Source organism: Populus trichocarpa, chromosome 3 (assembly GCF_000002775.5).
Source record: "Populus trichocarpa isolate Nisqually-1 chromosome 3, P.trichocarpa_v4.1, whole genome shotgun sequence".
In the NCBI taxonomy this organism is placed as follows: Eukaryota; Viridiplantae; Streptophyta; class Magnoliopsida; order Malpighiales; family Salicaceae; genus Populus; species Populus trichocarpa.
The window spans coordinates 18,520,779-18,541,824 of NC_037287.2; the positions used below are offsets into that span (position 1 = coordinate 18,520,779).

A 21,046-nucleotide genomic window follows, 5' to 3' on the forward strand; every position below is an offset into this window, starting at 1 on the left:
GTACTGTCAAAAGTGTTAAGTAATGTTGAAGGTTAAGAATTAAGCCTTTGGGAGGGGGGGGGGGGGGGGGGGGATAAATTTTTGAAATATGAATGGAGTGTTTGTAGAGATAAATCTGACAATGACAAGTAGAAGTAAAGCTTGAGAGCATGCAAGAATTATAAAGTTAGAGAGCATGCAAGTCACGAGGCAGAAAGTAAAAAGTGCAGGGATACAGAAATCAAACACAGATGTCTAAATTCAAATCCCAACTTGATTTTTTTCAATCTACAAGTTTCTTATAATAACTTTTTTTAGCCTAAATGTTGATTTAGTATCATTCACATCACTTGTCTTTTTTGAGTGTGGATGCGGTGTTCTTCACACATCCACAATGGTAACCTAATTTATTATGCTTACCCTGAGAGGAAAACAAAGAAAGCTTAAAGTACAATAGCAAATATGTAAGAATATAACCACCAATAAAGTTCTCTGTATGTGTAGAAAACTAGCCATTATCTCTTTTTTGGAAGTAGCTTTCCTATTTTTGGCACACACCTGATTTATCTCAAGGTTTCTCTATTCAACAGGTTTATAGATTCCATTATTTAATTTAAATCATGTTTTATTAATTATAAAATAAATCTATCATGAAATCTTATTGCATAAGAAGAATGTCTATTTTTTTTGATCGAGGGATAGAGAAATTTCATTAAACATAGAATAGTAAAAAATAAATTATTATCAAAACCGAAATAAAGTGGAAAGGAACATGGGAACGACAGAGAGTGAGAAAGACTAGGTAATAAATAAATTCAAGAAAAACGTAGAGATTAAACGTGTAGCTTGTAGCTTGTGGAGCTACAATTGCTTACATAGAAAGGGTAAAAAATAAAAAAAAATTGAAGCATGGAAAGAAAATTTCTATCGCCTCTGGAAGTTGAAGGCCTTTATAGAGAAGGCGAAAATGAAGGCAAAGAGGACAGTCCACCCAAGAACCACGGCTGCAACTACTCCAAGAAAATCGTGGTCAAAACCGAAGTAATCCTTGACATATCCTTCCACTGTTTGAGTTGCGGTAATGGGTTCCTGTATATCTCCATACTGTGACACAACCAATCCATACAAGGACCATGATACGGGGCATCCCCAGTAGTACCATCTCCACCATATAGGTATCCGCTGTTATATATTGACCAAGCAGAGAAATGACGAACATATTAGCCCACGAGATAACTAGTCACTGAAGGAAACTCAATGCTTGAAGTAATTAAGATGGCAAACACTTACAGTTCGGGGAATTATAAACCCTGAGAAGAGGTTCCAGATTGCATAAAATGCTGTGGAAACTATGCCAGCTATGTGGTGGTTTGGAGTCACAGCTACAGCCATCATTCCATAAAAGGTGAAGTATAATAGTGTGAAGTACATAAAGAATAGATACCAAAAGAACTTAGCTGCAGTCCATTCAAATCCAATCATTGCATAAACTATAACGCCGTAGACTGCAGCTTGAACAAAGACATATGGAAGCTCAATCAGGGCCTGCAGCATAAGATGGAGTTTGGTCAACGAAACGTCCATACAATTCTACTTGACGAGGTGAATTCTGAAATGCTAGCTTAATAAGCTCTTACCTGTGCAAAGGCATAGGGCAAAGCTGAATACATTCCAGCAGCCCTTTCTCTGTAGAAGACAGTTCTTTCAACAGCCACCACTGGCTGCACAGCTGTTCCATTTTGAAAACCAAGGAAGAGAACTGCTGCATACATCGAACCCATTGCGTTGGAAAGATCTTGGGTAGTTTTCCTACAGTTCGTAAGATAACTTAGATGAGTAGGTAGATTGCAGGAAAACCATCAAAGCCTGAACTGTTAAATTGTTTTTGAGTTCCTCATCGTGACTTACACTTTGGAGCCAAGGTCCCAGAACATTGTTCCAAACATCAAGGCTATAAAGGTTGTGAAAAGAAATCTCACGGCCGTGTACGGTGGGTTCCTCCAGTATGACCAATGTTGCTTCCACAAGCAAGCCATACATTGTGTGAAAAATGATGTTGAATACCGTGTAGGGAAATGAACGTCCTTGGAGCCGGGAGCAGGTGTGCTTAATTCCGCAATGAGAGCTTTGTTTCTCCTGAGTTATGCCACACATCAGCAGCAACAAACTTTAGACAAATCCAACTCTAGATTTTTAATCAAATGCTTTGCTATTCCTTGCCAAAGCCAACTTGGGATGGCTTTAGAATATTTTTCAGTTTAACCATGCACATAAAAGAAACAATTTATCTGACCTGAACAGATCTGAATTCTTGTAAATATTAGCAAAATCAACCTCCAAAGCCATCTCTTGTGATGAAGCAGTAACTTCCAACATCCATGTTGCTGGATTATAACCATCTTTAATTTTACTCACTCCTTCAATTGCCTTCACAGATAGAAAGGTCAACGAATTAGTCAATAGTTAGTTTGAGCATAGGTTAGAAGAAGCTCGCAACTGTTAGTGTTGTTTGATTATTGATCAAATCAAATTAACATACCTCAAAGTATTTAATTAGATGGGTAGAATGGTGACCCAATGGCCCCACATATATCTCTTCTCCTCCTCGCTTCATCAGGAATAGCTGCAATGCCGTGTAAACAATCTAGCTTATTATGGGGATACACTCATGACAAAGTTCTAGCCCAGATAGTTTTTAGCATTTTTATTACCTCATCAAAAGCATCAAATATATCTATACTGGGCTGGTGGATGGTGCATACAACTGTTCTTCCTGTGTCCACAGTGTTTCTTACTGTTCTCATCACAATTGCAGCAGCTCTAGCATCTAACCCTGAAGTTGGCTCATCCATGAATATGATAGAGGGGTTTGCAACGAGCTCTACTGCAATGGTTAGACGCTTGCGCTGCTCAGTGGACAAACCATTCACACCAGGCAACCCAACTAATGCATTGCGCAACGAATCCAACTCCACAAGCTCCATGACTTCGTCAATGAACATCTGAAACCAATTTTGGCAAAGGAGAAGTCAATCAGGTTTATCTGACCAAGAAACCATTAGATGATACCTCTGGAAGCAGAGGAGTTAAATGGAAGCTTTCTAGCACAAAAATTATGTAAGATCAACTTCAGCAGCACCGTTCTTAGCTAGAAAGAATAGGATCGTTGATCTTGATCTGAGGATAAATCATAAAATAGAAATGATAGTTGAACTAGGTAATGCTAATCAAGTTGATTGAACTTGAATGGATGACAAGCAGACCAAAAGGAAACAAGTATTGGAAGGAGAAAAATTCAGAGAACCCAAATCTGCAAACTGAATCCCAGATGTCTGAAGTAAATTTAAGAAAATGGGTACCTACCTTTCTGGTTTCAGAATCAACTTCAGGGGGTAGACGAAGCCAGGCTGAGTAGAGTAAGGATTCGTAGACAGTAACATGTGGAGAGTGAATGTCATTTTGTTCACAGTATCCTGCAATTCTAGCAAAAGTTTCTTGCTTCTTTGGGTACCCAGAAATTTTGATGTCTCCCTCAATATATCCACCAGTTTTCCTACCTGCCAGCACATCCATCAAAGTCGTTTTTCCTGCACCACTAACACCCATCAAAGTTGTAAGGACACCAGGCCTGAAAGCACCATTCACACCCTTCAAAAGCACCAATCTATCCTCAACTACTCCTTGAATTTTCATTTCCTGAAATTTTCAATACAAGATGATCAGTTTGTTCATGCTCTGTAAATATCACATCAAAGCAAGGTATGATCTTCTTTTTACTAAATTTTGATACCTGTGGCATGTCAACGGAGTAAATAACATCATCAAATGTGATGGAATGTGGTTCAAATGGAAGAACCATCCCTCTCTTCCTGTTATCGCTGGCTTCACCAATGGACGCAAAACCATTTCTATTAATTTCATCTCCATTCTCTGCTTGTAAATTGGAAATGTATTGGCAATTAGTATCTGACAGGCTAGGAAACGAAGGGACTTCAAACGCGCTTCATCAATTGAGTTCTTTTACCTGTTTTGTTTTTGTGGCTACTTCCATGGTTTGATAACTGAACAGCTCCTCCTGTTTTGCCAACAGAACCTTCCCTTTCGGATTCTTCAAATATAAAAGCTTGAGGCTTCTCAAATGCTGCCAACATAAATTTGCAATATATAAATATAAGCTCCAATTTTCAAGAAGTATGGAGTTGAGCAGGTAATGACACTTGCCATTGAGGAAAGTGAGGGCCAAAGCGAAGCAGATATTGAACAGTAGCATGAATCCTACTGTTGCCCCTACTCCTATCCAATACCAATTTGCTTCAGTGAAAAATTCGCGACTCTTCAAAACTTGGATTCCTAGTGGTTCTGTGGAGGTTCCAGGAATCTGTGATTTCAAAAACAATTTCAGATATCAGTTCATTATTGAGAGCCAAGGGTGCAAATATATAAATGGCCAGTTCAAGAAACTTTACATGACTCCAGCTATGTCCAAGGAACTCATTCACTACTATTGCGTTCTGCCCATACATCAATGGTGAAAGCCAGTAACCCCATATCCACCACTTTTTTATTTGCTCTGCGGCGTTAAACAAAAAAATTGATATATAATTTCCTCCAGGTTGAGTAGCAAAATACAATCTTTAAGTAGAAGAGTATAATCACCATACCTCGAGACAAGATAAAGCCACCCAATGCAAAAAGTGTAAGTAGCGCAAAAGACCCAAAAGTGTTAGCAACAATCATGTTCCTTCCAGCTGCAGCAATAAATCGAAATAGTGCAGATGCCATCTGGTTAATTAGCAAAAGCAGAAAGTACTGCCTTAAAAGCCTGAAAAAAAAGATTGAAAGAAAATAAACACCGCCTTTTTATAACAGCTGGATCAGAATGGATTCTTGTGCAAGTTTACAAATAAAAAAATAAGAATTTTTGTTTACCTTTCAACATTTGGATCAAATCCAATTACATAATAGGTTAGGAGCACCCATGCAGCAACTTCAACAAACGTGACGGGAATTTTCAGAATCCATGGAGGAATTGAATATGCCCATGGAGGAAAGAATAGGAGTTCCCTTTGCTTGTAAAACACAGGAAGCTTTACGATGGTCATAGATAGCTCTGACATTCCATTAAACATTATAATGATCACAGTGAAGAACAAAGCACCGGTATAAATTCCTCCATCGGCAACCGTATCATGATGCATCTTGGTCCGAAAAAAGAGTGACATGGAAATCAATGCCACTACTGTCAGCTGATAGAAGATCAGTAAAAAGTGTCACATTGGATGCAAAATCTGAAAGTAAGAGAAACTTGGATATTGTAACAACTATCGATAATTACTTGGCATATCTTGAAGATGTAGACAAATGAGTTCCTCTTCATGAGCAAGTATTCTCTTGAGAAGTTAGCTTTAAGCAGATCCATCTTTCCAGCTCCATATTTTTTGTTTACCAATGCAGCTGGATGGTTCTTAGTCTTGTCAAATGGGATTGAAAGCTCATCTGCGATCTTTCGTCCCACGTTGAATGACTGAAATGCCTCAGAAAATTCGTTGACCCTGACAAACCTGTAAGGCTGATCTTTAATTGCCCAATACTGCTCTTGATCTTTTTTTGATGTCACCTGCAATGAATTTATTCATTATTCCTGAAGATTGTGACACTTGCATAAGGCTCATATATTGAGAATAGGAGATCCTATTGTCGTCGAGGTTGCATGTAAAAAAGCCTTGTTTATGCTTACTTCTTGTAGAAAGTCTGCCACGCCTTTTCTGTCGGGACACTTGAAGCCCATATGTTCAAAAAATCCAAGCACATTTTCACGAGGACCCTGGTACACAATTTGGCCATCTGACAGGAGAATGATGTCATCAAAGAGGTCATAAGTCTCTGGTGCTGGCTGGAGAAGTGAGATGACAGCAGTGCAATTGAGAACGTGAATAGTTTGCTTTAATGAGTTCACAATTTGGTAAGTTGTTGAGCTATCCAGGCCTGTAGAAATCTCATCCATAAGCAATGCCCTTGATGGTCCGACCAGCATTTCCCCTACGACAGATCATTGGAGATTTTTGTACATTAAATGGAGAATGAAATGAAATGATTGTTCTTGATATGAGAATGGACTGATGGAGATGTTTACCGGTTGTAACACGCTTCCTTTGTCCTCCAGATATACCCCTTATCATTTCATCCCCTACCAAAGTATCTGCGCAGACTTCCAATCCTAATATCTACAATTATCACAGAGAGAGAGATTATAAAAGGTTTAGATATTATGTTCACGGTTTCTGATGAAGACTTTCATGACATTTATGTAGTATATATTGATAAATAATACCTTCAAGACGTAATCGGTGATGACACTGGCCTCTTGACCTTGTGTTGCTACTGCCTGCAATTCCAGAAACATCAGAGAAGGAAAGTTACTTTCCAAATAATCGTAGCTTATTCTAGCAAGGTCAACTCTTTTGAGAGAGGTCTAACAGGCAAAATAGTAATATCTTTCCTCACCTTCATGAAGACATCAACATCTTGATCAGGCTTGATGTTGGCTTCTTTCTCTCTTCTCGACAACTCTGCTAGCATCTCTGTGAATTGCCAGAAATTTTATTTAGCAATGCTTGGTTTATGAATAGATCACCAGAGTGAATTGTGTTTCTGGTGGAATTTGCAACGAAAATTTAGTCCTTTATTCTAACCATGTAGGTGGCCAACCCCTTGGCATCTGGCAGAGAATTCCAAAGTCTCCCTCACAGTCATTTCTCCTATATGGAGATCATGTTGACTGACATAGGCAGCCGTTCTTTGTGGTACAAATTCGTTCATCTCATGACCATTGTAAGTCACATGACCAGAAAACTGCACGAAATAATTCAGCTTCTCAAATTAAAAATGAAAACCAAAAACTAAATCCTCAAGGAATATACAAATTTACAAGAATATATCCCCACCTTCAGACTAGGATCAAGCTTTCCAGCCATTGCCAACAACAGTGTGGTCTTCCCAGAATTCGGAGGACCCAAAAGCAAAGTCAATCTAAAACATGCAGGTGGCACAAAAATTAGGAACAGGCAATAGATTATTGAAATTATTCTTAAGCAAATAGAGCTTTACATCATGATTATCTTACCTTGATGGCTTGATGATTCCACTAACATCCTTAAGGATGGTGAGTGGCTTCTTTCTACTTGGAAGGACATGAAGAGCAATAAAAAAACCCTACAAAATTGATTGGTAAGAAACACATGAACAAAGAAAAAGAGTAGTATCTTATAATTCATATTTCAGCAATAATAACTGGTGTTCATTGATTGGAAATGTTGTTACCTCTATTATATGAAAAATGAACTTGGCGAATGAAGGCAAAGCACTACTTCCCACGTAAGCTTCTGCTTCAATATTTAGATTCTCGTACCGAACTTCAATTGTTGGAAACTCAATTCCAACCCTGAAGCACCAATTATTACAGAAAATCAAAGAACTTCATCGTCCATAACAGCAAACAAGAAAGGAAAAGCAAAATATCTTTTCTTTTTTAAAATCAATCCCTTGTCGAGTTATGCTATGAATGATCAGAAACTAACAAATATATATCCATTAGGCAAAATATCATGTTGCAATGCAAGAACTTCCTTTCTTTTTGACATTCTCTCTATAAACCAAACAGAGTTAACATACATAGGAATGGAGAAACAAAGGATAAGTTCTTACCTTTCAACACGGTTCTTGAGTTTCCACAAGAACTTCTCATTATCCTCGTCTGCAACTTTGACCAACCTCTCAAGCAACTGTTTTCTCTCTTGGACTCCAAGGTTCTCAATATCTACCTCACTAATTATACCTCTTGACGCACTCGTTAATATACCTTTCCTTAAACGATCATAGGTAGGTAGTTTCTCAAGCGCAGCCCATTTTAGAGCCTCTTCATCATCTTCTTCTCTTGAAGATCTTGAAAACACTTCCACAGTGCTGTTTCTCCATACTGACGAAACTCCTCTAGAACTACCTCTAAAACTGTCACTACCTCTAGAAATAACAGCACTCTCCATTGATAATGGATCAGAATATTTAAACAACAACTAAAAACAAAACAAATCCTAGATTCTGTTTCTTTTTTTTTTCTTGGTTTGGGAACTTGAATCAAGAAATCTTAACAAAAGCTAAAATGAATCAGCCCAGATTGTGTTTTCTTCACTTTCAAGGGGAAACAAAACCTATAGTGGAGCGACATTGAACAAATTAGTACGAAATGTCAAGATATATATATAGTAGAAAAACTTTACCACGTCAGATTGTGTTTCCTATTTTTTATCTTATTATTAAGAATTAAATTTTATAATTTATTTTGATTTATTTTATGAATTTATTGTGATTTTAGAAAAAGTCTAGATATTGAGTTGGTGCTCAGTTATATAAATATCTATTTTTTATCATGCAATTAAATAAAAATAATTTCAAAAAAAAATTATTAAACTCAAAGGAGTTTATAACCCAGATTAATCTAGATGGATTCGGATTTATTGTTTTATTATTTTTTTTTAAAAAAATATTATTTTAATAATTAAATTATAATTTTACTAATTTAACTTGCCAAATAAACCACGTTAGATTGTGACAATTGTTATACAATTTAACTTGAAAGTAAAGTTAGACTGGGAGTATAATTGGGACGTTTTAAATTCAAACTGCTGAGTTGAATTTACTGATACCATTAAAGAATTTTCTTTGACCTAAATATTATTTTTTCACATGTAAAAGAACTTTGGTCCCGCCACAGCATAGGCGGGGAATTATCTAGTCGTTTTCTATACTAACTTGAAGTAATTACGTTTACAATAAGTTCATGTAAATAATTAATATAATTATATCATGTGTATATTGACAAAAAAAAACTTATTTGCTAATAAAATTATCATCTCGCGAACTTTTAAAAACAAAATATATGAATTAATTTCATGAATTGCAAATGTATAGTTTATAAATTATTTTAAGTTAATATACTTTTATAGTGTATTTTAAAATGTCTAGTACACTACTATACAATCTCTATAGTTATTTTTTAATATTAATATTAATAATTAATTATTTTTCATTCAAAATTAACAAAACCTAATCAGCATTGGTAAAACACTATTGCCGTATACTCATTTGCACTGTTAAATCGAACAATATAATGACATCTTTACCTTTCAAATAAAAAATTATTAAATTAGTTATTAAGGGTATTAAAGTCTTTTCAGAACGTGTTTTAGTCATTAACAAATTGATCAAGGGTAAATAAGTTTTTTTCACTGTGAAAGTACAGTGAAACAATCAAAATGTTCTTAAAAGCAAAAGATTTTAAAATGGCGTCCAAGAGCTTTTTCATATCTTCACAATGGTTTTTTTTGTTATTATCAGGTCAGTTGAGAAACACTTTGATATTTGACTAAATATAAAAAAATAAAAAAATAAATTGAAACGACCAAAATACCCTTGAAGCAAAAAAATTAAAAAGGACTTCAAGGGGCTTTTTCATATTTTCACAATGGTTTTTTTTTTTGTTATTGTCAAGTCGATTGAGGGGCAATTTGGTATTTACATAATATAAAAAAAATACTAAAAAAAAATGGTTGGCGTGTGTAGGAGGCATTTGTGCCCTTTGGGCTCTGCGTGTAGCACCATCCAGCAACCAAAAACCCCCTTCCGACATGTCATTGCAAGCACTGCTATGTCTTTGTTTTTTAGGTGGCGCGCGTGGTAGGTGTTGGCACAGTTTGTCACTGGCGACACTTTCTTTCCCCCCCTCTTTTCTCTTTTCTCCTCTCAAAATTCACGCTAATAATGCAAAATTTCAAAGTTGTCCTATAATTTATAGGGATTTTCACTTTAGTCCTTATTTTTTTAATTTATAATTTTTAGTCTTGTCCCTTTCATAAAACTTTGATTTTGTTTTTCAATTTCATCATTTAATCGTAATTTGTGATGTGTTTTTTTTTTCAATTTGATCCTCATTATTTTAATTATTGTTTTAGGCTTTTTGTGAAATTTCTTTTTCTTTTCAATTTCACCTTACAATAAATTTTTTTTTGTATTTCTTATTTTGATTTTAACTCTCATTCTTTTGATTTTTTTTGGGCTCTTTTACTAAATTACGTTTTCTTTTCAATTTCACCTTCATTCAAAGATAAAACTTATTTTGTATTTCAACTTTGATCTCCATTCTTTTAATTGATATTTTTGTTTGTAATTCTTTTGTATAATTAAAATTATTTTTTCAATTTTATCTTTCAACATTTGATTAATTGGTAATTGAGTTTCATGGTTTTTTTAGATAAGGTGTTTCTAGTCTAATGACCTGGGTCACAAGTTTGAAAAGTTAACATGGATTGTCATTGATATTTTAAAAGAAAAAATAGTAGGTTAAGTGATTTTCTTCGTTTTCTTTTCTATTGGGTTATCCCAATCTCATGACCTGAGTTGCGAGCTTGGCGAGATAACATGGTCTGACTCAACCCTAATTACCGGGATTACAAGTTTGTCATGCTGACTCAAATTGACTTGACCTAATTTTTTTACGCCCTTTTTTTACCAAACTACTTCCTTCTTTATTTAATGAGCTATGAATTGAGTTACATCGTTTATTTATTTTTCAAAAATTATTTTTTCCAAGGTTATTGTGAGCATTTTTTTATTTGATTTATTTGTTGTCGTTGCTTTTTTTTTTTTTATCATCTAGTTAAATAAAACCAACTTATTTGATTAAATCAGATCTATAACCCGAGTCACAAAAAAAAAATCAGGCTTGCAGTGTAGCTCGGGTCATAGTTAGTATTATCTAATTTAAGTGAAGTTGGATGGATTTTATTAAACACTTTAAATATCTTTTAACAATGATAATAGTGTCTTTTAATCGAATAAATCTAATAATTACTATTGTTATTGCAGTTGTAATAGTACTATTAAGTTTAATAATAAAAAAGGCTTTGTAATATCACTTAAATATAAATAACTTAAGATTATTACAATAATAATAACAATTTTTTTAATATTTATTAATGATTTTGATCTATTTTATTAAATGGGTGCACAAATTTAAGTTCATAATAATAATAAAAAATTATTGTTAAAAAACACGTCCATAATAGATTTTTTTTTCGTTAAATTTTTTTAATTCAACCCTAAACGTCGTACAGTGCAATTGACTATTCTAAAAAACAAACATAATTATATAAAACAAAAGAAAGACAATCCTAAAGTCTAAAATCTTGTCCTTGCATTACTTGTGTTAATAACTCTCTATCCTGAAACTTCTTTATTAGTTTTCTATTGGACTAAAACTTATTTAGCCAATAAATAAATCTTAAACCACACACACATTTTATATATATATATATATATATATATAACAACTAAAAATAAAAGGGGAAAGAAAATGAGGTAAAAGAATGAAAAATGTTTTCTTTTCTTTTCAGATGGGATGGGAATGGAGTTAAAGAAATTTAGGGGAGAAAAGGTATATTTATTTTTTGTTATTTAAACCAAAATAAAATAAAATAGAAATCTTTTATTACTATTAAATGCCCTTAATTTGAAAGTAATAAGTAAAAAAAGATGCTTTTATATATGAGATATGAGGTTGAAAAGTCTTGAAGGCCAATCAAGTACTATATTGGGAATATATTGATAATTGGGGACTAATTTGAATGGTTTTGGAAAATTAAGATACTCCAAACTCGCTATAATTTAAAATAATATTTTAAGTATTGACATCCTTACAAAATGGTTGACTGGATAATTGGATAGATAAGTAAATTTCAAGATTTTTTTTCTGAAAACAAAAGGGATAGATAAGTTAAAGAATGTCTGAAGTTGCTTTGTCACCGAATTTCATAACTATATCTTAATTTCTCCCGCGTGGCAATTTTAGTAGTTTAATAATGCTAACATGAGAGTCTGGTGGTGGTTGTTTTTTAAAGTGTTTTTCATTTCAAAACACATTAAAATAATATTTTTTTTATTTTTAAAAAATTATTTTTGACATCAGTACATCAAAATGATCTAAAAACATAAAAAAATATTAATTTAAAACAAAAAAAAAATAAAAAAAATTTAAATTTTTTCAAAAACACTTCCGAAACACAACATCAAACACACTAGAGATACTACCATTCATGTGAGATCATTCATGATGCTATTGGAAATGTGTGAGATCATTCATGATGCCATGTAACTAAAACTTAGTTCATGAAAAGGGTGTTTAAACTTACCCACGTACAAGTGTTAACATCAACTAATATATATAAATGTGTGAGATCATTCCATGTGACTTTTCTTTTCAATTTATAGTCATCCTAATTAAATTTATCATGACTATGACTTGATACATTGCTTGAGTCACATTTCATATGAATTAATTCAAGTTAATTTATGTCTAACAAAACAACAATATTTCAAGATATTTTTTTTAAAAAAAGTATTAAAACAATGATGTTTTATAAAATATCAAATCATGATTTAATTTCATTATAAATTGAGACGTGTTCATTTGAGTTGGTTTTTTTAATATTCAACTTAATTTATTATGGATGAATGATCTAGATTCAAGGTTTATCTATTAAATTTAATAATTTTATATAAAAATATCAAAAATACAAAGAGAGTGTTAAAAATATAAAGACAAAAGCATCAAAATCAAAATCAACTAACGGTAAGATGTGAGTTCATTCATGATGCTATGGAAATTTGACTTCTTCTTCTTTTTCAATGTACTTTATATTCATACAATTATAAAAGTAGGTGTTAAAAATTAGCAAGACAAAAGTATCCTGACGACGTTTTTTTCAAAGAAAAATGTTATCGTTGTTATCTGTCTCCAATATCATTGTTTTTTATTATTATTATTAATTTATTTTATTTCTTTTGCAACCATTTGCTCCCTCGCACAATAAAAAATGGTAGTTCTCTTTGTCCTTGGCGTAGATCAATATTTTTCCATAGATTTCGCTGATCTTCTCCTCTTTATGATCATGTTGAAATATATGTTTTTGGTATATTTAATGTTGTTTTCTTAATATATGCGTATATATATAGAAGTCTCAGAACTCATTTAATACTTTAATTTTTTAGTATGAGATAAGAAAAATTTACATGATATAAAAACCTAAATGATGATTATGAGTTTAAATCATACTATTTATTATGATAAAATTTAAAATGCCAGCATAATACCCAATAATTTAAATGATGGAGAATGATCAAGGATCACAATATTCTCGTTTTTATTTATTTAGAAATTTTGATATTGTATAATTATTCTAGATTTTATTATCTTGGAATATTAAGATTTATTATTTCATTAAACATAGAATAGTAAAGAATAAATTATTATCAAAACCAAAATAAAGTGGAAAGGAACATGGGAACGACAGAGAGTGAGAAAGACTGGGTAATAAATAAATTCATGAAAAACGTAGAGATTATACGTGTAGCTTGTAGCTTGTGGAGCCACAATTGCTTACATAGAAAGGGTAAAAAATTAAAAAAAATCGAAGCATGGAAAGAAAATTTCTATCGCCTCTGGAAGTTGAAGGCCTTTATAGAGAAGGCGAAAATGAAGGCAAAGAGGACAGTCCACCCAAGAACCACGGCTGCAACTACTCCAAGAAAATCGTGGTCAAAACCTAAGTAATCCTTGACATATCCTTCCACTGTTTGAGTTGCGGTAATGGGTTCCTGTATATCTCCATACTGTGACACAACCAATCCATACAAGGACCATGATACGGGGCATCCCCAGTAGTACCATCTCCACCATATAGGTATCCGCTGTTATATATTGACCAAGCAGAGAAATGACGAACATATTAGCCCACGAGATAACTAGTCACTGAAGGAAACTCATTGCTTGAAGTAATTAAGATGGCAAACACTTACAGTTCGGGGGATTATAAACCCTGAGAAGAGGTTCCAGATTGCATAAAATGCTGTGGAAACTATGGCAGCTATGTGGTGGTTTGGAGTCACAGCTACAGCCATCATTCCATAAAAGGTGAAGTATAATAGTGTGAAGTACATAAAGAATAGATACCAAAAGAACTTAGCAGCAGTCCATTCAAATCCAATCATTGCATAAACTATAACGCCGTAGACTGCAGCTTGAACAAAGACATATGGAAGCTCAATCAGGGCCTGCAGCATCAGATGGAGTTTGGTCAACAAAACGTCCATACAATTCTTACTTGACGAGGTGAATTCTGAGATGCTAGCTTAATGAGTGCTCTTACCTGTGCAAAGGCATAGGGCAAAGCTGAATACATTCCAGCAGCCCTTTCTCTGTAGAAGACAGTTCTTTCAACAGCCACCACTGGCTGCACAGCTGTTCCATTTTGAAAACCAAGGAAGAGAACTGCCGCATACATCGAACCCATTGCGTTGATAAGATCTTGGGTAGTTTTCCTACAGTTCGTAAGATAACTTAGATGAGTAGCTAGATTGCAGCAAAACCATCAAAGCCAGAACTGTTAAATTGTTTTTGAGTTCCTCATCGTGACTTACACTTTGGAGCCAAGGTCCCAGAACATTGTTCCAAACATCAAGGCTATAAAGGTTGTGAAAAGAAATCTCACGGCCGTGTACGGTGGGTTCCTCCAGTATGACCAATGTTGCTTCCACAAGCAAGCCATACATTGTGTGAAAAATGATGTTGAATACCGTGTAGGGAAATGAACGTCCTTGGAGCCGGGAGCAGGTGTGCTTAATTCCGCAATGAGAGCTTTGTTTCTCCTGAGTTATGCCACACATCAGCAGCAACAAACTTTAGACAAATCCAACTCTAGATTTTTAATCAAATGCTTAGCTATTCCTTGCCAAAGCCAACTTGGGATGGCTTTAGAATATTTTTCAGTTTAACCACATAAAAGAAACACTTTATCTGACCTGAACAGATCTGAATTCTTGTAAATATTAGCAAAATCAACCTCCAAAGCCATCTCTTGTGATGAAGCAGTAACTTCCAACATCCATGTTGCTGGATTATAACCATCTTTAATTTTACTCACTCCTTCAATTGCCTTCACAGATAGAAAGGTCAACGAATTAGTCAATAGTTAGTTTGAGCATAGATTAGAAGAAGCTCAGAACTGTTTGTGTTGTTTGATTATTGATCAAATCAAATTAACATACCTCAAAGTATTTAATTAGATGGGTAGAATGGTGACCCAATGGCCCCACATATATCTCTTCTCCTCCTCGCTTCATCAGGAATAGCTGCAATGCCGTGTAAACAATCCAGCTTATTATGGGGATACACTCATGACAAAGTTCTAGCCCAGATAGTTTTTAGCATTTTTATTACCTCATCAAAAGCTTCAAATATATCTATACTGGGCTGGTGGATGGTGCATACAACTGTTCTTCCTGTGTCCACAGTGTTTCTTACTGTTCTCATCACAATTGCAGCAGCTCTAGCATCTAGCCCTGAAGTTGGCTCATCCATGAATATGATAGAGGGGTTTGCAACTAGCTCTACTGCAATGGTTAGCCGCTTGCGCTGCTCAGTGGACAAACCATTCACACCAGGCAACCCAACTAATGCATTGCGCAACGAATCCAACTCCACAAGCTCCATGACTTCCTCAATGAACATCTGAAACCAATTTTGGCAATGGAGAAGTCAGTAGCTGACCAAGAAACCATTAGATGATACCTCTGGAAGCAGAGCAGTTAAATGGAAGCTTTCTAGCACAAACACTATGTAAGATCAACTTCAGCAGCACCGTTCTTAGCTAGAAAGAATAGGATCGTTGATCTTGATCGCAGGATAAATCATAAAATATAAATGATAGTTGAACTAGGTAATGCTAATCAAGTTGATTGAACTTGAATGGATGACAAGCAGACCAAAAGGAAACAAGTATTGGAAGGAGAAATATTCAGAGAACCCAAATCTGCAAACTGAATCCCAGATGTCTGAAGTAAATTTAAGAAAATGGGTACCTACCTTTCTGGTTTCAGAATCAACTTCAGGGGGTAGACGAAGCCAGGCTGAGTAGAGTAAGGATTCGTAGACAGTAACATGTGGAGAGTGAATGTCATTTTGTTCACAGTATCCTGCAATTCTAGCAAAAGTTTCTTGCTTCTTTGGGTACCCAGAAATTTTGATGTCTCCCTCAATATATCCACCAGTTTTCCTACCTGCCAGCACATCCATCAAAGTCGTTTTTCCTGCACCACTAACACCCATCAAAGCTGTAAGGACACCAGGCCTGAAAGCACCACTCACACCCTTCAAAAGCACCAATCTATCCTCAACTACTCCTTGAATTTTCATTTCCTGAAATTTTCAATACAAGATGATCAGTTTGTTCACGCTCTGTAAATATCACATCAAAGCAAGGTATGATCTTCTTTTTACTAAATTTTGATACCTGTGGCATGTCAACGGAGTAAATAACATCATCAAATGTGATGGAATGTGGTTCAAATGGAAGGACCATTCCTCTCTTCCTTTTATCGCTGGCCTCACCAATCGACGCAAAACCATTTCTAATAATTTCATCTCCATTCTCTGCTTGTAAATTGCAAATGTATTGGCAATTAGTATCTGAGAGGCTAGGTAACGAGGGACCATAAACGCGCTTCATCAAATGGGTTCTTTTACCTGTTTTGTTTTTGTGGCTACTTCGATGGTTTGATAACTGAACAGCTCCTCCTGTTTTGCCAACAGAACCTTCCCTTTCGGATTCTTCAAATATAAAAGCTTGAGGCTTCTCAAATGCTGCCAACATAAATTTGCAATATATAAATATAAGCTCCAACTTTCAAGAAGTATGCAGTTGAGCGGGAAATGACACTTACCATTGAGGAAAGTGAGGGCCAAAACGAAGCAGATATTGAACAGTAGCATGAATCCTACTGTTGCCCCTACTCCTATCCAATACCAATTTGCTTCAGTGAAAAATTCGCGACTCTTCAAAACTTGGATTCCTAGTGGTTCTGTGGAGTTTCCAGGATTCTGTGATTTGAAAAACAATTTCAGATATCAGTTCATTATTGAGAGCCAAGGGTGCAAATATATAAAGGGCCAGTTCAAGAAACTTTACATGACTCCAGCTATGTCCAAGGAACTCATTCACTACTATTGCGTTCTGCCCATACATCAATGGTGAAAGCCAGTAACCCCATATCCACCACTTTTTTATTTGCTCTGCGGCGTTAAACAAAAAAATTGATATATAATTTCCTCCAGGTTGAGTTGCAGAATACAATATTTAAGTAGAATAGTATAATCACCATACCTCGAGACAAGATGAAGCCACCCAAAGCAAAAAGTGTAAGGAGCGCAAAAGACCCAAAAGTGTTAGCAACAATCATGTTCCTTCCAGCTGCAGCAATAAATCGAAATAGTGCAGATGCCATCTGGTTAATTAGCAAAAGCAGAAAGTACTGCCTTAAAAGCCTGAAAAAAAAAAACACCACCTTGTTATAACAGCTGGATCAGAATGGATTCTTGTGCAAGTTTACATAAAAAAAAAAGAATTTTTGTTTACCTTTCAACATTTGGATCAAATCCAATTACATAATAGGTTAGGAACACCCATGCAGCAACTTCAACAAACGTGACGGGAATTTTCAGGATCCATGGAGGAATTGAATATGCCCATGGAGGAAAGAATAGGAGTTCCCTTTGCTTGTAAAACACAGGAAGCTTTGCGATGGTCATAGATAGCTCTGACATTCCATTAAACATGATCATGATCACAGTGAAGAACAAAGCACCGGTATAAATTCCTCCATCGGCAACCGTATCATGATGCATCTTCGTCCGGAAAAAGAGTGACATGGAAATCAATGCCACTACTGTCAGCTGATAGAAGATCAGTAAAAAGTGTCACATTGGATGCAAAATCTGAAAGTAAGAGAAACTTGGATATTGTAACAACTATCGATAATTACTTGGCATATCTTGAAGATGTAGACAAATGAGTTCCTCTTCATGAGCAAGTATTCTCTTGAGAAGTTAGCTTTAAGCAGATCCATCTTTCCAGCTCCATATTTTTTGTTTACCAATGCAGCTGGATGGTTCTTAGTCTTGTCAAATGGGATTGAAAGCTCATCTGCGATCTTTCGTCCCACGTTGAATGACTGAAATGCCTCAGAAAATTCGTTGACCCTGACAAACCTGTAAGGCTGATCTTTAATTGCCCAATACTGCTCTTGATCTTTTTTTGATGTCACCTGCAATGAATTTATTCATTATTCCTGAAGATTGTGACACTTGCATAAGGCTCATATATTGAGAATAGGAGATCCTATTGCCGTCGAGGTTCCATGTAAAAAAGCCTTGTTTATGCTTACTTCTTGTAGAAAGTCTGCCGCGCCTTTTCTGTCGGGACACTTGAAGCCCATATGTTCAAAAAATCCAAGCACGTTTTCACGAGGACCCTGGTACACAATTTGGCCATCTGACAGGAGAATGATGTCATCAAAGAGGTCATAAGTCTCTGGTGCTGGCTGGAGAAGTGAGATGACAGCAGTGCAATTGAGAACGTGAATAGTTTGCTTTAATGAGTTCACAATTTGGTAAGTTGTTGAGCTATCCAGGCCTGTAGAAATCTCATCCATAAGCAATGCCCTTGATGGTCCGACCAGCATTTCCCCTACGACAGATCATTGGAGATTTTTGTACATTAAATGGAGAATGAAATGAAATGATTGTTCTTGATATGAGAATGGACTGATGGAGATGTTTACCGGTTGTAACACGCTTCCTTTGTCCTCCAGATATACCCCTTATCATTTCATCCCCTACCAAAGTATCTGCGCAGACTTCCAATCCTAATATCTATAATTATCAGAGAGAGAGAGCATAAAAGGTTTAGATATTATGTTCACGGTTTCTGATGAAGACTTTCAAGACATTTATGTAGTATTTATTGATAAATAATACCTTCAAGACGTAATCGGTGATGACATTGGCCTCTTGACCTTGTGTTGCTACTGCCTGCAATTCCAGAAACATCAGAGAAGGAAAGTTACTTTCCAAATCATCGTAGCTTATTCTAGCAACGTCAACTCTTCTGAAAGACTTCTAACAGGCAAAATAGTGATATCTTTCCTCACCTTCATGAAGACATCAACATCAGGATCAGGCTTGATGTTGGCTTCTTTCTCTCTTCTCGACAACTCTGCCAGCATCTCTGTGAATTGCCAGAAATTTTATTTAGCAATGCTTGGTTTATGGATAGATCACCAGAGTGAATTATGTTTCTGGTGGAATTTGCAACGAAAATTTAGTCCTTTATTCTAACCATGTAGGTGGCCAACCCCTTGGCATCTGGCAGAGAATTCCAAAGTCTCCCTCACAGTCATTTCTCCTATATGGAGATCATGTTGACTGACATAGGCAGCCGTTCTTTGTGGTATAAATTCGTTCATCTCATGACCATTGTAAGTCACATGACCAGAAAACTGCACGAAATAATTCAGCTTCTCAAATTAAAACTGAAAACCAAAAACTAAATCCTCAAGGAATATACAAATTTACAAGAATATATCCCCACCTTCAGACTAGGATCAAGCTTTCCAGCCAATGCCAACAACAGTGTGGTCTTCCCAGAATTCGGAGGACCCAAAAGCAAAGTCAATCTAAAACATGCAGGTGGCACAAAAATTAGGAATAGGCAATAGATTATTGAAATAATTCTTAAGCAAACAGAGCTTTACATCATGATTATCTTACCTTGATGGCTTGATGATTCCACTAACATCCTTAAGGATGGTGAGTGGCTTCTTTCTACTTGGAAGGACATGAAGAGCAATAAAAAAACCCTACAAAATTGATTGGTAAGAAAAACATGAACAAAGAAAAAGAGTAGTATCTTATAATTCATATTTCAGCATTAATAACTGGTGTTCATTGATTGGAAATGCTGTTACCTCTATTATATTAAAAATGAACTTGGCGAATGAAGGCAAAGCACTACTTCCTACGTAAGCTTCTGCTTCAATATTTAGATTCTCGTACCGAACTTCAATTGTTGGAAACTCTATTCCAACCCTGAAACACCAATTATTACAGAAAATCAAAGAACTTCATCGTCCAAAACAGCAAACAAGAAAGGAAAAGCAAAATATCTTTTCTTTTTTTAAATCAATCCCTTGTCGAGTTATGCTATGAATGATCAGAAACTAACAAATATATATCCATTAGGCAAAATATCATGTTGCAATGCAAGAACTTGCTTTCTTTTTGACATTCTCTCTATAAACCAAACAGAGTTACCATACACAGGAATGGAGAAACAAAGGATAGGTTCTTACCTTTCAACACGGTTCTTGAGTTTCCACAAGAACTTCTCATTATCCTCGTCTGCAACTTTGACCAACCTCTCAAGCAACTGTTTTCTCTCTTGGACTCCAAGGTTTTCAATATCTACCTCACTAATTATACCTCTTGACGCACTCGTTAATATACCTTTCCTTAAACGATCATAGGTAGGTAGTTTCTCAAGCGCAGCCCATTTTAGAGCCTCTTCATCATCTTCGTCTCTTGAAGATCTTGAAAACACTTCCACAGTGCTGTTTCTCCAAACTGACGAAACTCCTCTAGAACTACCTCTAAAACTATCACTACCTCTAGAAATATCAGCACTCTCCATTGATAATGGATCAGAATATTTAAACAACAACTAAAAACAAAACAAATCCTAGATTTTGTTTTTTTTTTTTCTTGGTTTGGGAACTTTAATCAAGAAATCTTAACAAAAAGCTAAAATGAATCAGCCCAGATTGTGTTTTCTTCACCTTCAAGGGGAAACAAAACCTATAGTGGAGCGACCATGAACAAATTAGTACGAAATGTCAAGATATATATATATAGTAGAAAACTTGACTGTACGTACAGTACAGTTGGCTTTTTTGAAAAGAAATCTTAAAAAACAATCAAAACCCAGATTGTGTTTCCTTGAGCTTCAAGGGAACGAACCTGAAGCGTAGCCCCGTGAAAAGTTGACGACAAAATGTCAAGATATATATAGTTTTATTGGAGAAAACGGGGATAGAGAGAGAAAATCGTTCAAGTTTCGTTGCTTCA

The 21,046-nt window shown here is 35.2% G+C and overlaps 1 protein-coding gene across 7 annotated transcripts; it reads right to left on the reverse strand.

The window, feature by feature from the left end:
* Window positions 1-768: 768 nt before the first annotated feature.
* On the reverse strand, window positions 769-20,758 carry LOC7478287 (pleiotropic drug resistance protein 1). Of its 7 annotated transcripts, none has more exons than XM_052451726.1 (25): window positions 20,588-20,758; window positions 7,684-7,978; window positions 7,300-7,420; window positions 7,103-7,191; window positions 6,924-7,008; window positions 6,672-6,831; window positions 6,484-6,560; window positions 6,311-6,364; window positions 6,113-6,203; window positions 5,717-6,018; window positions 5,315-5,596; window positions 4,909-5,225; window positions 4,641-4,801; window positions 4,446-4,549; window positions 4,201-4,357; window positions 4,004-4,120; window positions 3,770-3,909; window positions 3,343-3,675; window positions 2,691-2,981; window positions 2,519-2,602; window positions 2,273-2,406; window positions 1,888-2,115; window positions 1,617-1,788; window positions 1,270-1,524; window positions 769-1,161 (listed from the first exon to the last, which is right to left on the reverse strand). In XM_052451726.1, exons 1-25 carry the CDS (start codon window positions 20,610-20,612, stop codon window positions 904-906), a joined length of 4,332 nt encoding a protein of 1,443 aa, XP_052307686.1. In that variant the 5' UTR covers window positions 20,613-20,758; the 3' UTR covers window positions 769-903. The 7 variants fall into 7 exon arrangements, with proteins under 7 accessions (XP_052307686.1, XP_024453096.2, XP_052307685.1 ...); XM_024597328.2 differs by having other exon boundaries at window positions 20,570-20,758; XM_052451725.1 differs by lacking the exon at window positions 7,684-7,978 and having other exon boundaries at window positions 20,275-20,758.
* Window positions 20,759-21,046: the final 288 nt, after the last annotated feature.